Below are 15621 nucleotides of genomic sequence, written 5' to 3'. Positions count from 1 at the left end.
GGGCCTCCGAAATAAAGCAACCTTTCCTTTCCTACCGACACTTGTCTCTCGACAATTGGCTTTCCAGCGGCGAGCAGCCGGACCTTGGTAACACATGGACCAGCTCTTGTTACCAGGAAGAGCTAAATCAGACTCCATGTTGGATCTGTTTCTTTTATTTTAACCTTTGCTTCCCGTTGCTTTTGTTCACTAAAAGGATACTCTCTATACATAATGGCCTGCCTTGGGGAACCCTGCCCCTCTGCCTGAATGTTAAACAAAAGTGCCTTTGTTCAGGGAAACATCCTGACCCTGTCCACTTGTGAATGGCTGCAAGAAAGAAGAAATTAACACATCCCCTCCCTGAGGCTGGCCATTCCAGGAGATATTTGCAAGACTTATGGCCTTTTTACTTTACATCCTCACTCCCTCCCCCTCTCTGTTCCATCAAAGAAACTGGTATCCAAACCCCGATAAGATGGGTTTTTTTGGAGATATTAGTCTCCCATCTTTTCCGTCTGCCAGCTTTCCGAATAAAGTCATGTTCCTTGCCTCAACACCTTGTCTCCCGATTTACCTGCCTGTGGTACGGCGAGCAGAGCAAGCTTGGACTCGCTAACACTCTGGTCAGCACCCTCTGGCAGGTGTCTCTACCACCAGCCGCATCCTCTCCCAAGAGGTCTTAATCTCAGCATTTGGTGTGGTGGGAGCCTGCTTAATCTTAGTCCCTTCTGCGTTTACGCCTCCTCTGCCCTTGGGGTCACAGCTGCATTTGCATTCGCTACGACAATGCTGCTGAGGGTCTTTTATCACCTTTACCACCTTTTACTAGTTAAAAATCCTCTTTAATATTTAATAAGAAACGGGAAATGTTTGTTCCCTGTTCAAATACTGGTGAGGTTTCTGCCTCCTGTTTGGACTCTGAGTGCTACATCAATACAATAAATACAAACAACCACCTAAACTTAACCTGCTTCTTTATATTCTGCAACGCCTCCCATTTAACAGAACTCAGTGACTCACCCTTCCAGCCTGGAAATGCAATCCTTTACCCTTTCCAGCACCAAACGGCTCCTTTTTACTACTCAGCTGCATTTTTCAATAAGCTTGGCCATGTATGTTCTTTCCTTCCTTCCCACTTTAAGCAAAAGATCTGTGGTAGGTGGTAAATTATGAATGTGAGTAGGTTTTATGATAAATATATAATGTTACATGTCAATTATATCTCAAAGCTAGAAAAAAAAAATAGAGGTGCAAAAAAAAAAAAAACCCACCCCAAATACATATATCTTCAGGATATGATTTAGAAACTTGGAATAATGTTTTCAGCTATTCCGTCTGATGTCATAATATTATAGTAATACAGTATGATATTTTAAAACCAGGTTCAAGAATTTTATAGATACCTCCTCCAGGGTGTCTAGAAATAATATTAGTGCCTATTTACTGTGTTAAAGAGAAAACCACAGGCTCAAAATGGCATTACTCGTTCTAAAGCCCGTGATACCAAATCTAGACTTAATACTTGACTTAATTGCAGTTTCAACCTTCCCCAGAAATGTAACCCTAATCAACCAGTCTGGAATTTTCTGGTCAGCACCAAGAAGATAATCTGTCATGGGGGGGTGGGGGGCTCTCCATTCCGCCCCCAGAGGAAGAAGAGGCAATCTGCATGATAAAACCCCTGCCTTTCCCTTTCCCCAAAAAGATAAGCCCTAGCCTAAAAGCAATGCTTTCTTCTCTTTCACTAATAGCTCTTTTTCCTATAGAAACCTCCCATTTTGTACAGCCCCCTTGGAGCACCCTTCTAATTGCTAGACAGAATGCTGCCCAATTCATGAATCACCTAATTAAACCAATTAGATCATCAAATCTACTGGGTTGAATTTTGTTATTTAACAACTTGAATGCGGACTTCCCTGGTGGTCCAGTGGTTAAGAATCCGCCTGCCAATGCAGGGGACACGGGTTCCAGCCCTGGTCCCGGAAGATCCCCCACATGCTGCAGAGCAACTAAGCCTGCGAGCCACAACTACTGAGCCCGCGTGCTGCAACTACTGAAGCTGCACGCCTAGAGCCCGTGCTCCGCAACAAGAGAAGCCACCACAACGAGAAGCCCGAGCACCGCAACGAAGAGTAGCCCCCGCTCGACGCAACTAGAGAAAAGCCCACGCGCAGCAACGAAGAGCCAACGCAGCCAAAAAAACCCCAAAACAATTGAACGCTTAACTTGTCCTGTGTGCTTAGTCAAGATATACGTCTTAATACACACACACTTTCTTCTCAGGTTATTTACCTTTCTTGTTCTTAAGATATGGAAGCTGAGGCTCAAAGGTTGTAAGTACAGTAAGTCCCCTAATACGAACCTTCAAGTTGCGAAGGTTAATCTAAAAATCACAAGCCTGGGAATTCCCTGGTGGTCCACTGGTTAGGACCCCACGCTCTCACTGCTGAGGGTGCTGGTTCAATCCCCGGTTGGGGAACTATGATCCTGCGAGCCACATGGCATGGCCAAAAAAAATCCAAAAAACAAAAAACCACAAGCCTGAAGTGACAGAGTCTTACCCTCCATCTCTGGTGAGAACAGGCCTATGGCTCTACTATCCCTAACTGGTCCTAACTTTTTGAATGACTGATTTAGAAAGTTCTGGCTCATTCAGAATCTAAGTGAAACATGAAAGTTCATTCTTCAGCTTCCCATCAAATTCCAAATGTCTCTAATTTTAGATAACAACCCCTCTGCCTAGAATGGAAACCAACATCACAACAAACTAAGTGGTTCCTACACAGTCCTTATTTACAGGTTTAACAATTTGATTTCTGAATAATAGCTTAGTTGTTATGCATAAAATACTGTCTTGGAAAAATAGCAATTACAGGGTTTTTTTCAAATAAATTAGATCCAAAATTAACATGTTAACTTACAGAAAATAGGTCCATGAATATTTATTAATAGAATGCAACGACACATCTCACTAAATCCTAGAATAATCTATCCTAACAAATGCTCATTAATGAATTAGTCAAAGAAAGTGGCATTAAGTGCACCAAACTTTCACTATGGTGTACTGCTCAATTTTAACTAAGGAAAATGTTGCTTCCACCTTTTTCCTCTTCAAAGAGCACACAACTTTGATGTGCCCCAAGGCTCACACACTTCTTTTCACTCACTGCCTGGGTGATCTGACCAAGTTTCCCAGCTCTAGATGCATCTTTGTGCCAATTACCCCCACAATGGTACAGCCATCCTGGGCCTCTCTTCTGAACTTTAGGCTTTAAAGGTAGCAGAATATGGCACCCCGAAATATGCCCCTTTAGCATAAGGATTATTTTGGTACATGGTACAGCCATCCTGGGCCTCTCTTCTGAACTTTAGGCTTTAAAGGTAGCAGAATATGGCACCCCGAAATATGCCCCTTTAGCATAAGGATTATTTTGAGCTAATTATTTTTGAGAAACTGCAGACACAGGTGAAGCCCTGGAAACAGAGTAGAAGTTACCCCTTTGTAAGAGAAATTTACATTTATAAAGGAACTCTCCATTTGTGTCTTCCTCTCCTACCAGGAAAATGACTCTAACTCACAAAAGAATCTTACTAAAGGAGAAGACACCCCTTTAAATCTGCATAACAGACCTTACCCTTTTTTACTGGACTTCTTGGTAACCTCCCATAACTGGCCTCCCTCCACCCTACATCTTTCTTTTGTCTTCAGCTGAAGATGGTATTTAAAGCGGTGGCTTGGGCCATCTTGGAGTTTTACTCATTTTTCCTGGGTAACTCCTAGGTATACATGAGACATGCATGTTAATAAACTTGTTTGTTTTCCTCTTGTTAATCTTTTATAACCGGGGCTGTCTCAGCCAAGAACTCAGAAGAGTACAGGGTAAATTACTGTTCCTTCTCTAAAGACTCACATAACCAACTACCAACTTAACAGCCTAGATGGATGGCTAAGAGTTACATCTGAGATATTATGTCCAAAAGTAAGCTTATGATATTCCCCCCAAAGCTATTCGTGTCCTATTCTTCTCCATCCCAGTTCATGGCAACTCTATCCTCCCAGTTAGCCAGCTCCCACTCTGTGCCTATCAGTCCTACCTTCAACATAGATCTAGAACCTGACTAGTCTCACCACCTCCAACTCCTGCTACCACCACGGTCATTTTTCACCAAGCATATTGTCCTAGCCCCTTAACTGGTTTCACTGTTTCTACCCATGTCCTCACTATAGTCTGATATCAAAACAATTGCCAGAGTAATTCCGTTGAAAGATAAACCAGATTATGTCATTCCTCTCCTCCAATCCCCTCCTGTCTTCCCATCTGTGACAGTGTGATTTATAATAAAAATATACATATTTTGGTCTTCATCCATGCTTCCTGCCTCACAACAGCCCAAACCCTTGGAATTTCCTAAGCGACAAGCACCATGAGAGAATCTTTTGTTATACTGATAATATTTGGTCTTCTGTCCTCAGTTTCTGAAACAGTGGAAAAAGGTGAACGGGGTGTCTTTGGCTATTCGTGAGAAGCCCCTTTCAACCACACCTGATTTTATGTGAATGAGGTGACTTTTGAAAAGCCCCTAAGGATGGGGGTGGTTGCCAGGGGAACCAACCATGATGAGAGGGTTAGAACTTTCCATCCCAACCCCCAATTCCACCTCTGGAGAGGGCTGGAGGCTGAATCAATCACAAAAAGTCAATGATTCGATCAATTCTGCCCATGCAATGAAGCCTTCATAAACATCCCTGAATTACAGGGTTCAGAGAGCTTCCAGGTTGGTGAACAAGAATGAACTCATGTGCCAGGAGGGTGGTGCACCCCAAACTCCACAGGGACAGAAGCTCTTGTGCTCCAGACCCTTCCAGACCTCGCCCTATGTATCTCTTCCTCTGGCTCTTCATTCATATCCTTTAATATTCTTTGTAATAAACCAGTAACCGAGTAGGTAAACTGGATTCTTGAGTCCTGTGAGCCACTCTAGCAAATCAACTGAACTTGAGGAACCTCTGAGTTATAGCTGGTTGTCAGAAGCACAGGTGACAACCTGGACTTGCAATTGGCCTCTAAAGAGGGAGGACAGGGGCAGTCCTGTGGGACTGAGCCCTTAACCTATGGAATCTGACACTATCTCCAGTTCAACTACAGGACACAAGAACAAAATAGTGGTTACCAGTAGGGAGAGGGAAAGAGGGAGGGGCAACACAGGGGTAGGGGATTAAGAGGTACAAAGTATTAAGTAAGCTACAGGATATAATGTACAACACGGGGAATATAGCCAATATTTTATAATAACTGTAAGAAGAGTATAACATTTAAAAATTGTGAATCACTATATTGTACACCTGTAACTTACATAATATTGTACAGCAACTATACTTCAATTAAAAATAAATAAATAAGCAAACTACAGGACACACCCAGTCAGTGTCTGCTGAGAATTGGAGAATTGCTTGGCGGTGTTGAAAAAACACATCTGACCACCTCATTCAAGGTCAATGCTGAAGTCCTTACAAGGATCTAGGTCCCAGGCCATCCGGCACCATCCCCTTACCTCTGACCTCATCTCCACTGCTCTCTCCTCTCCCCCTGCTCCAGACGCACCAGCCTCCTGATGACACCCACGCCCACTCTCCTCTGCTTCCTGTCTTGCCTGGAACACTTTGTTCCCTGAGAGGGTTCCCCCTCCAGCCTGCAGGTCTTCCCCCCAAAGTCATCTCCAAGAAGCCTTCCTTGACCACAGTATCTAAAATTACAACCTCCTTCCCCACTCCACACACTATTTCTTCGGCTCTGTTTCCCCCTTAGCACTCACCACCACTTAACTTATTTATTATAGAGTCTGCTTGTTTATCGCTGGTTTCCTGACTAGAACTAAACTTCACAAAGGATGGGCTTATGTTGGTTTGTGGACCGCTGCTTCCTCACGGGCTGATTCTTCCCTCATTCCGGGACTGCAGTCAGTACTGAGCCTCTCCCGCTCACACCAGACACCTGAGCACCAGCACAGTCCCCCCCGGCACTGCAGGTGAAGAGAAACTCACACGGGCATCAGTGGTTCCTTTGTTCACGCAGCAAGCACTAACTGAGCCCCTGGCACTGTCAGTCTGGCCGCTGAGCACCGCCAGTGCGTTTTGCTGGAGAAGCTCCCCACCACGGAATGCTGCGGAACACAGGGCAGGAAGTCATTCCTCTCAGTCAACCACTAGAACAGGTGAGACACTTTGCCCACCGAGCTTACCGTCCGCTGCTGCCAATATGTGTTTTCACAACCACCAATCAACCAGGTTCGGATCCCTTTTAACAAACGCACCCACTTAATACAGTTGAGCGGGGGCAGCTGGTCTGGCGGCACCATTTCACTGCGTCGGCCCCCACCACTGGGCTCTAGTCCCTTCTTTCCACTCGGGAGCGGCCTCAGTGGGCGGGGCTTGCCTCTCAGCCAGCCCACGGGGCACCACGAGGCCCTTGTCTTAGGGCCTCCACAGCAGCTAACCTAGCGCAGGCCACTTACGGATTTCAAAAGGTTTTTAGAAAGAAAAGTACCTTTTTTTTTTTTTTTTTCCCCGAGAAACATCAGCTCTACATTATCCAAATAAAACTGGAGCAGAGGGGTCAAAGAAGGATTGAGATGGAAAAACTATAGAGAAGGGTCAATAACAGATAGTTATATTGGCAAACACTTCTGTGGTACTATGTACGCTATATGTATGGCATTCTTCCAAACACCTTACTTAGATTAACTCACTGGATGTTCGCTATGAACTATTAAGGAGGCACTATGCGTCACCATCACCATCGCGGCTGCTTCCCCGATGAGATAACAGGCACAGAGAAGTTAGCTAACTCGCCCAACTCTTGGACCCTGTAGCGTGTCATTAGGATTCGAACCCAGGCAGTCTGGCTCCAGAGTTCGTGCTTAGTGTACAGTAGTACATTTTAGAAATCAAAACAGCAGCCCTGTGGCCTGGAGCCAGGAGCCCGGGGAGCGGTGGAGCGCGGGAAGGGTCGCGGGGCGCCGGGTTGACCTGCGGGAGGGGCAGGCAGCGCGGGCCGGAGCGCCGCAGCTCGCGCCGGTCACCTGGGGCTGAACTGGAATTGTTCAATAGTGGACTCGAGGTTCTCGATGATCTTCCAGCACTCCTCGGTCTCGGGCGCGTCGGCACAGCTCTCCATGGGAGCCGCGGAGGTGGCAGCTGGGCCGGGCGCCTCCCGCCGAGTCCAGGACCCGGCGTTCGTTGCCATGGCGACTCCCGGGGAACCGGCAGAGCGCCGGAATCCTGTGGGCGCGGGCGCCGCGGGCGGCCTGGAGACTGCCCGGGAGTCGACTCGCTGCCGCTTCCACTGCCCGCCTGGCTCACAGCTTCCTTCTCTCGGTGCGCACGGGCCAGGCCGCCGCTGACATGTCCCCAGGAGAGCCGGACTCCTGTAGATAACCCTGCGGCAGCCCACCACGCCCCGAACTCTCCGCGCCTTCTCCTGTGCTAAAGCTCTGAGCTCAGCCTCCTGCGAGGCCCGCGCACTAGGGGGCGTGGATGCCTGAGCTGTTTTCCTACGTCAACACCCCTCGCCTCGCGACGTTAGACGGAAGCTCGACGGCCCTCGCTTTCCTGACCTTCCTTCCTATGCTAAGGGTCAGCTTCCGGGAGGATGAAAAATAGTGCACCCATCTAATAACGATGCCCTTTGCATAACGAGCCTTGGGCTCTCAGAGCAATCCCATAATAAGAGGGAAGCAGGCAGCCTGATGAATTGCCTATACCTGCCAGTTGGCCACAAACGTAAGTGTTCGTGGACAAAAAATTTTTTTGCAGAGATTAATCAGGCTTACATTCCTATTTAATATAAAAGGTAGAACTAACGCATCGTTTTAAGCTATACCGTGTTGTGTGGAATTCATTTTTACTGCTTCTACAATAATAGGTTCCTTATAGTGAAACTGTTGCTAATCCTTTATTTTAAATTATGTACCACTCATTGACAATGATAGCAAACATCTATTCTGATATCATCAATATGTCATTGCCTGGTTTTAGAACTAAGTAATTTCAATTTAGAACTAAGCATTTCAATCTGTTGTCTACAGGAAAACAAAATATTTTCTTCTCTCTCATAATAATTATGTAAAAAGAAGTTAGTTTGGTATTGGATGCTCAAAATACAAAGAATAAATCACTGTAGCATTATCACTACTCTTATATTTAAAGACAAAGATGAAAAGTCCCAAATGCCAAACAAAATTCATAACCAGTGTCAACACAGTCTTCCGTGAAGATTCATTTTTTCCTTCGGGAAGTTGAAGAAAGGAGAAAAAGAGCTACTTTTACTCTATGGTGGTTTTTATTTTCAAAATCTAACTTCTAAGTCTACGTAGGAAAATTTTGCTATATAATGAAAAGAGTATTTTAAAAATATATATATGTAAGCGTAATATATGTATAAATTAAATTGTCTTAAGTGAATTTTTATTTTACCACAATGCATATGAAATTTTTTAAATGAGTAAAATTCCAAGTTAAAAAGCCTGATCCATTTTGAACCAGACCAAGATAGTGAAAAGACTGACAAGCTGTTGGCTGTTTCACTAATGCAATGCTAAATGAATATTTTGAAACTGAGGAGGGAGATCTCACAGTAGATTTCATGAGTCATTGGTCAGCTCTGTGCAGTGTTTGTTGACCTATAGGGATTGCATAGTTACACCATCCCACAAAATCATGTACTGAACAAAACCTCTTTGTTTGCCCATGCTATATAGCATATCAAGGAGCTTCAGATTTCAGTGTCTAGGAGACCAAGTTATGATGATGATTGTTTTTTGAAACTATGAACTACATAACACTTATCAGTTAACTACATTTATCTCTCAGGTGTTCTGCCTTATAAAATTGTTCATTTCAGATCATATTCCCGCCTCCAATACTGTCACTGTCAGAGAATTTATTATACTAAATGCAGGCCTTTTGTATCACATGTTGAGTTCATTGATGGTTGTTAATGGAAAGCTTGTGAGCTCTGGATTAAACATTAGAAAAAAAATGGTAGCTCTGAAACTTGTTTTAGTACATTGGGCAAGGTTTTTGTTTTTGTTTTAACATCTCTGAGCCTCTCTTTTCTCACCAGTATAAACTAGATAATCAACCTGTCTCGGGGTGGTTGGAAATAATCCATAAAGCAGGAAAAGCAGGCAGCACATAAAACACACTGCAAGGCGAATGCTAACCAGGCCTTCAAAGAGTGTGTTCCTTCCTTCTAAACCACAGCCGAGGAATGCACTATTTAAAGTTTTCCTTTTTAAAAAAGTTGAATATTTCATAAGCGAAAATAATTTTTACTTGCTAAATTAACAAGACTAAGGCCCCAATTTAAAATTTTCAAGTGCTTCTCTGAAACATGTATAAATATAATGTGTCCTTATATGAAAATATCACCTACCAATTATTAAAAGTGTGAACATCTCAGATGAAATAGCATGAGGATTTGATTGCGTCAAGTGCTGGCTCTAAACATAGTAATTTATATATTGCAGTTGGATATTATCAGTTCTAGAGTCTAGTAAAAGTAAAAGCCAAGAGGGTTTCAGTGTAGGTTTGTAATTTAAATTCTTTCTAGAGCGTCATCCTGCGTAAAGTGCTTATTTTTCTTTTATCATCAGCTGTAATCTAAGATTATGTGGTACAGGCTCTGTTATGTAAACTTGTTTTATGTCGTGCTTCATCCAGAACCAAAGTTCTTAAATAAAGAGTTGTAACAGGAAATAGCAAGGCCCTTAGCCAGGACAATATTATGCTACTAAATCCTTCATGGAAAAACTCCTGAGACTAGATCATTTTAATGTCTTAAATTTTGCTGCCATCAGATAACATGTCCACTCTTATAAAAATCCATCAGTAAGTGTTTGTTGTCTGGCTAAAGCTGAAAACCAAGATGAGAAGCATGATAGGGAGTTTGGATGGGAGTAACTTTGATATGGAACTTAGATCTTACTGCCAAATGCCCTTGACTGCTGTAGTAAAGGGTATCCTCTATTTAAAGCTAAGTTTAGAAGGGAAATCAATAACAATGTGAAAAAATGGTAGAGTTTAGCCATCTGCAGAAGTGAGTCTATCTGAGATGGGGATTCCCTGGCAGTCCAGTGGTTAGGACTCCCCGCTTCCACTGCAGGGGGCACGGGTTCCATCCTTGGTCGAGGAACTAAGATTCCCCCAAGCCAGATGGCGCGGGCAAAAAAAAAAAAAAAAAAGTGAGTCCAGGGGCTTCCCTGGTGGCTCAGTGGTTAAGAATCCGCCTGCCAGTGCAGGGGACACAGGTTCAAGCCCTGGTCCGGGAAGATCCCACATGCCGTGGAGCAACTAAGCCCGTGCGCCACAACTACTGAGCCTGTGCTCTAGAGCCTGCGAGCCACAACTACTGAGCCCATGCGCCACAACTACTGAAGCCCGGGCGCCTAGAGCCCGTGCTCCGCAGCAACAGAAGCCACCGCAATGAGAAGCCCGCGCACCGCAACAAAGACCCAACGCAGTCAAAAATAAATTAATTAAATAAATTAAAAAAAAAAAAAAAGAAGTGAGTCCATTTGAGAGAAGATTTATGAACCTGGGGCTGATGGGAATTTGGGAAATCTCCAAGTCTGGTCATGTGACCAGAGTGGATCTTCATGCCTGGGACATAGGACATCTGTAACATGTCCACTGTAATATATAGTGAGATGGTTCAGGAAAGGTAGAAGTCTGAATGGAGAGTAATAAAAAGGCAGTTACTGTATTTCATGCAATCTATCCAAAGGTGTTAAAAATGTGAATCTTAGAATCAGTGAAAGAAGGTATAGTAAGAATTTATCAGACAGAAATCTGTTCAGGGCGCTCCATTTCAACACATCATAGAGGGATCTAGTCTCATGAGATGTGGAACACTCATCAGGCTTTTCCATAACTTGGATAAAGTACCCGCATAGTACCATCTAGTTCTCTGTTCTTTCTCCAGTGTCACGAGGCAGCTTGCCAATAACTAATCCAGACTCACAGGTACATAGATTTCCAAGAAAGACTTGGGGTAAACAGCAAAAGTGTGATTTTGGTTAGTGTGAGTATTCCTCTGTAGCCTGACCTAACGAACTGATAAAATACAGGATTTAGACCCGCCTTCACGAGGGCTAGACTCAGAGGCAAGGCTTTCCCCACAACAAACCTGCAAGTCAGCCTTTGCCTGGGCAGTCAGCCCAGCTCATTAACATCCTGTAACTGCAGTTTTAGGCATCCGTCATTGTCCTTCAGCTTCAAACCCTATCTTGGAAAAGTGGTAGAAAAAAAATACAAATTTAGCGATTTTGAGAACTAGCAGAGAACAGGGGCATAGGAGAATACAGTAACATGAAACCCAGGTTGTTATTGTTACAATATATGTTTATTTACCTGGAAATACTTTAGTGTACACTGAGAGGTATTATGTACATGTGACACGGGTTATGCTATAACCAAGCATGTAACCAAGGTGCTGATCAGGGGCACACAGTCCAAGGATGGTCCACCCACCGTGGCTTATCAGGACGCCCACACGACAGAAGGGACTACTTCAAGCTCTGCTGTTAACTGCTCTAAACCAACAAGCCACACTGTGCCAGTTAATATATGGCACGTCAGCAGTGGGTTTTTATTGAATGTAGTGGTCTGTTGACTATCACGGTAGATGTTAGAAGCAGGCTTGAACTGGTGAATTTAAAGATCTTCAAGCTATGTAAGTCAGCTAACATAGTTCATTAATCCTCCCACCCTTGCAGGAACAGTATGCAAGAACCTCAGGAAGGCTGTAACTTAAACCCTGAGGGATGGGGCTTGACCCCTTGCCTTCTGTCCAGCCTTTGCTGTATAGTTGCCCGATGCCCACTGAAAGGGCCTAGGAGCTTGCTTCTGGAAAGTTATCACATCTGCTTCAAGGGAACCATCTACACCTGGCAGTCTTCTGAAAGAACAGAAAGGTGGGACTTTGTGGACCTCTCTGAACAGGCTGCATAAACTGTTTGGGCCCTGCTTGCTAATGAGTGTTTTTTAATTTCTCTTTTGTTTGTTTGTTTGTTTTTGCTTTTGTTTTTGAATGTTTTTTAAATAAATGTCTGAGACTTGCTTTCATTATAAGCTGAGAGCAAGGTTGTGGGGAAATAGCTAACCTTGACCTTCATCAAACTCCTTTAAAGGATACAGCATTTATCTAAAGAAACCTAAGAATTGCATGTGACCAAATTAGGTCAGTTTTTTGGGAAGCCAGAGAAATCATAAAAACATCCTTAATATGACTGATTTTGATGTATAAAATCTGTTTCTTATTCATCCTTGTATCCCCAGGACAACCCATGCCATCCACATAGTAGGTGTTTATTAAGTATTTATCAAATGAATCAATGAGTAACTCTGAATAAGTTCTTTAAAAAGGCCATTCCTAAAGAGTTGTGTACCTAGTAGTTGACACCAAGAGAACTAGGCAGGCAAATCCTGTTGGCTGCTTTCTAAAGGGTAGGCTGAGAGATTAATCCAAGATGCTAGTGCCTGATGGTTGCAGGAATTCATGTGCAACCAAGGGAGAAACAAGATATTTCAGGCTAGAGAGATCTTCATGTTTTGCTGCCTCCTTCACGAAAAAGGAAACCCCTTCTTTCTTCAATGTATAAGTGAGGAGAGGGAGAGGATTGTAAATGAGAACTTCCCATCGGGAAATTCTAGGGCTAGATTCAAGCCACCAGTTGAAGAGACTGGCCCAGTAAGGAGACATGATATGTGTCTGTGATTGTTAGTATTATGTGTCAATTTGGCTGGGCCATGGTGCCCAGATCTGTGGTCAGACATTATTCCAGATATTTCTGTGGGGGGGGTTTTGGATGAAATTAACATTTAAATCGGTGGATTCTGAATAAAGCCTATTATCCTCTGTAATGTGGGTGGACCTCACCCAATCAGTTGAAGGCCCAACTAGAGCAAAAGACTGTCCTCTACCTGAACAAGAGGGAATTCTGCAGCAGATGATCTTCGGACTTGAACTTGGACATTGGCTCTTTCTTGAGTCTTCAGCCTGATGATCTTCAAATTAGAACAGTAGCATCAGCTCTCCTCTGGGTCTATAGCCTGTTTGTCCACCCTGCAGATTTTGGATTTGCCAGTCTCCATAATCATGTGGGTCAATTTCCTAAAATAAATCTATCTATATACTATATTATATACAATCATCCTATTGGTTCTATTTCTCTGGAGAACCCTAACAGAGTGACCAATGAAAAATTAACAAATTAATCAGAGGATACCATTATATTCTTTGTAGCACTTAATGCTGATAATTGTAAATGTGATGGTTAATTTTATATCAACTTGACTGGGCTAAGGGATGCCCAGAGAGCTGGTAAAACATTATTTCTGGGTGTGTCCGGGAGGGTGCCTCCAGAGGAGATTAGCATTTGAATGGGTAGACTGAGTAAAGATCCCCCCTCACCAAGGTGGGCAGGCATTATCCAATCTGTTGAGGAACTGTATAGAACAAAAAGGTGGAGGAAGGGTGAATTTGCTCTCTGCTTGGGCTTGGACATCTATCTTCTCTTGTCCTCAGACATGGACACTCTTGGCTCTCAGGCCCCCGGACTTAGACTGGCACTTAACTCCATCGGCTCCCAGTTCTCGGGCCTCCAGGTTTGGTACAGAACTATATCACCAGCCTTCTTGGTCCTCCAGTTTGGTCCTCCTCAATCTACAGTAGATGGTGGGACTTCTCAGCTTCCATAGTCACATGAGCCAATCCTTCATAATAAATCTTTCTGTATATCACTTATATCCCATTGTTTCTGTTTCTCTGGAGAACCCTGACCAATACAGTAAGTATACTAAAAGGACCGAGAAAAATAATCATTACAAGTCTAACATTTACTGAGTGCTGACAATGCCAGGAACTTTTCTAAGCACTCAACACACTACTCATTTAGTTGATTACTCGCAATTTAAAAAGGAGAAATGGAGACACCAAGAGGTGGATTTACTTGCCCAAGTTCACAGAGCTTGCAAGGGTAAGCTCTGTGCACTTGGGCTCTGAACACTGACGGTCACACTCCAGAGCCCACACACTTAATTGTTATGCTATATTGCTTCACCAAATTGTCATGAGGAACAAATTATTTAGTTCTTCCCATGATGTTAGTTTTGGCAAATGGCCTGAGAATTCTCTCTAAAGCTGTCAGGCCCATATCGGCAACTTAATTATGAATCTATGTTGCTAGGGCTGCTGTAGAGAATCAAATACATTAGCACACTGTCTACCAGACCCCAGTTACTGGGAAAATTCACCTTTGAGCAATATTAGTGAGAATAAGAAATGAAGCAAAAAGATGTGTATCCTTAGAAGCTACAAAGTTCATGCTGAGGACCTATTTGCTTTACTCCTAGGAAAGCTTCTTAACCTCTTACTCAGACCCTATATATCCTAACCATCATGTACGATTCTAATAGTCTGATATCTGCTTTCTACCTCTACAGCCAATAAAAGCTGGGGAACGAGCTGCTGAAAATGATCAGGACATTGACAGCAATGAAAGGTAACGGCTGGCACAAAAAAGACTGTAAAAAATTCATAACAAAAATTCAGATCACATGGGAGGCTTAGGCCACTGTGAGTAACAAAGAGACTTATACTCATCACTGGCCCTGAGGCCATCACTGTAAAATAACTAAGGTTCATAATAATGACCACGAGTCACTGATTCTCCTTAATGCAACTATTTTAACACACTCTCTTTAAAAGGCTGGTGTGTGTATAAAACAGTTTAAAAAATATTGTCTCAATTCTACAAGTTATTCTAGCTTGATTCATTCTCTGAGATGATTTTCTATAAGCTGAAATTTCATTTTATTCCTTAAATGATAGGTAACATTTCTCTGTCATTGGCATGGGATTGCTTTGCGGTGCTGAAATGTCAGAGTTTTCAGAGCTGAAGGGACCTTAGAGCTGGTATACTTTAGTCCACTCACTCAAGGACATACAGGTAGTAGCCCACAGCTACATCCAGGATTTCTTTATCCGTTGGTCTGTCACAGTGTATCGGTGTATTAGGCTGTTATGCTACAGCAACAACCAATCCTAAATCTCAGTGACTCAATACAACAAAAGTTAATTCCTTATTCACACTACAAGTCCCACAGAGTTGGCAGGAAGTTCTGCTCCACACAACAACTTAGGGATCCAGCTGATAGAAGCTTTGTCTATCTGGAACACAAGGCCTCTTGAGTCATTTTACCAAGAAAAAGAAGGAGAAAGTGTCAGGCACCAGTTATTAAATACATTGGCCCCTTCCACCCACTCCATTGATCAGAGAGAGTCACGGGGCTCCACCAATTGCGGCAACTGAAAAGTCTATTCTTCCAAGTGCTCAGGAGGTAGAGGGGAACTGATGTTGGGGAGCACTAGTAATATCTACCAGGATTCCTTCCATCACATCACCCTTCTTAAATAACTTTGCAAACAAGGTAGTGATGGAGATAATAACAATGATGAAGATGATGATGGTGATGATGATGATGGTAACATCTGATGTTTGCACAGGTCCTTAAGGTCCAGAAAATGCTTCTCTCATTTACGTTATTATTATTATTCTTCTTTTTTAAAAAACAAGCTT

The 15621-nt window shown here is 43.3% G+C and overlaps 1 protein-coding gene across 1 annotated transcript in view; it reads right to left on the bottom strand.

The window, feature by feature from the left end:
- C2H10orf67 (chromosome 2 C10orf67 homolog) overlaps nucleotides 1-7453 on the bottom strand; it is a 115119-nt gene extending 107666 nt beyond the window's left edge. The window contains exon 1 of the mRNA XM_061181585.1: nucleotides 7063-7453. Within this exon, the coding sequence (XP_061037568.1) occupies nucleotides 7063-7226 (164 nt within the window). The 5' untranslated portion in view covers nucleotides 7227-7453. The remainder of the gene's footprint in view (nucleotides 1-7062) is intronic.
- Between the last annotated feature and the right edge of the window lie 8168 nt (nucleotides 7454-15621).

The sequence above is a fragment of the Eubalaena glacialis genome, chromosome 2, assembly GCF_028564815.1.
Source record: "Eubalaena glacialis isolate mEubGla1 chromosome 2, mEubGla1.1.hap2.+ XY, whole genome shotgun sequence".
Lineage (NCBI taxonomy): Eukaryota > Metazoa > Chordata > Mammalia > Artiodactyla > Balaenidae > Eubalaena > Eubalaena glacialis.
Note: the sequence above shows the minus strand (reverse complement) of the source record. Positions and strands in the feature narration are given on the sequence as shown.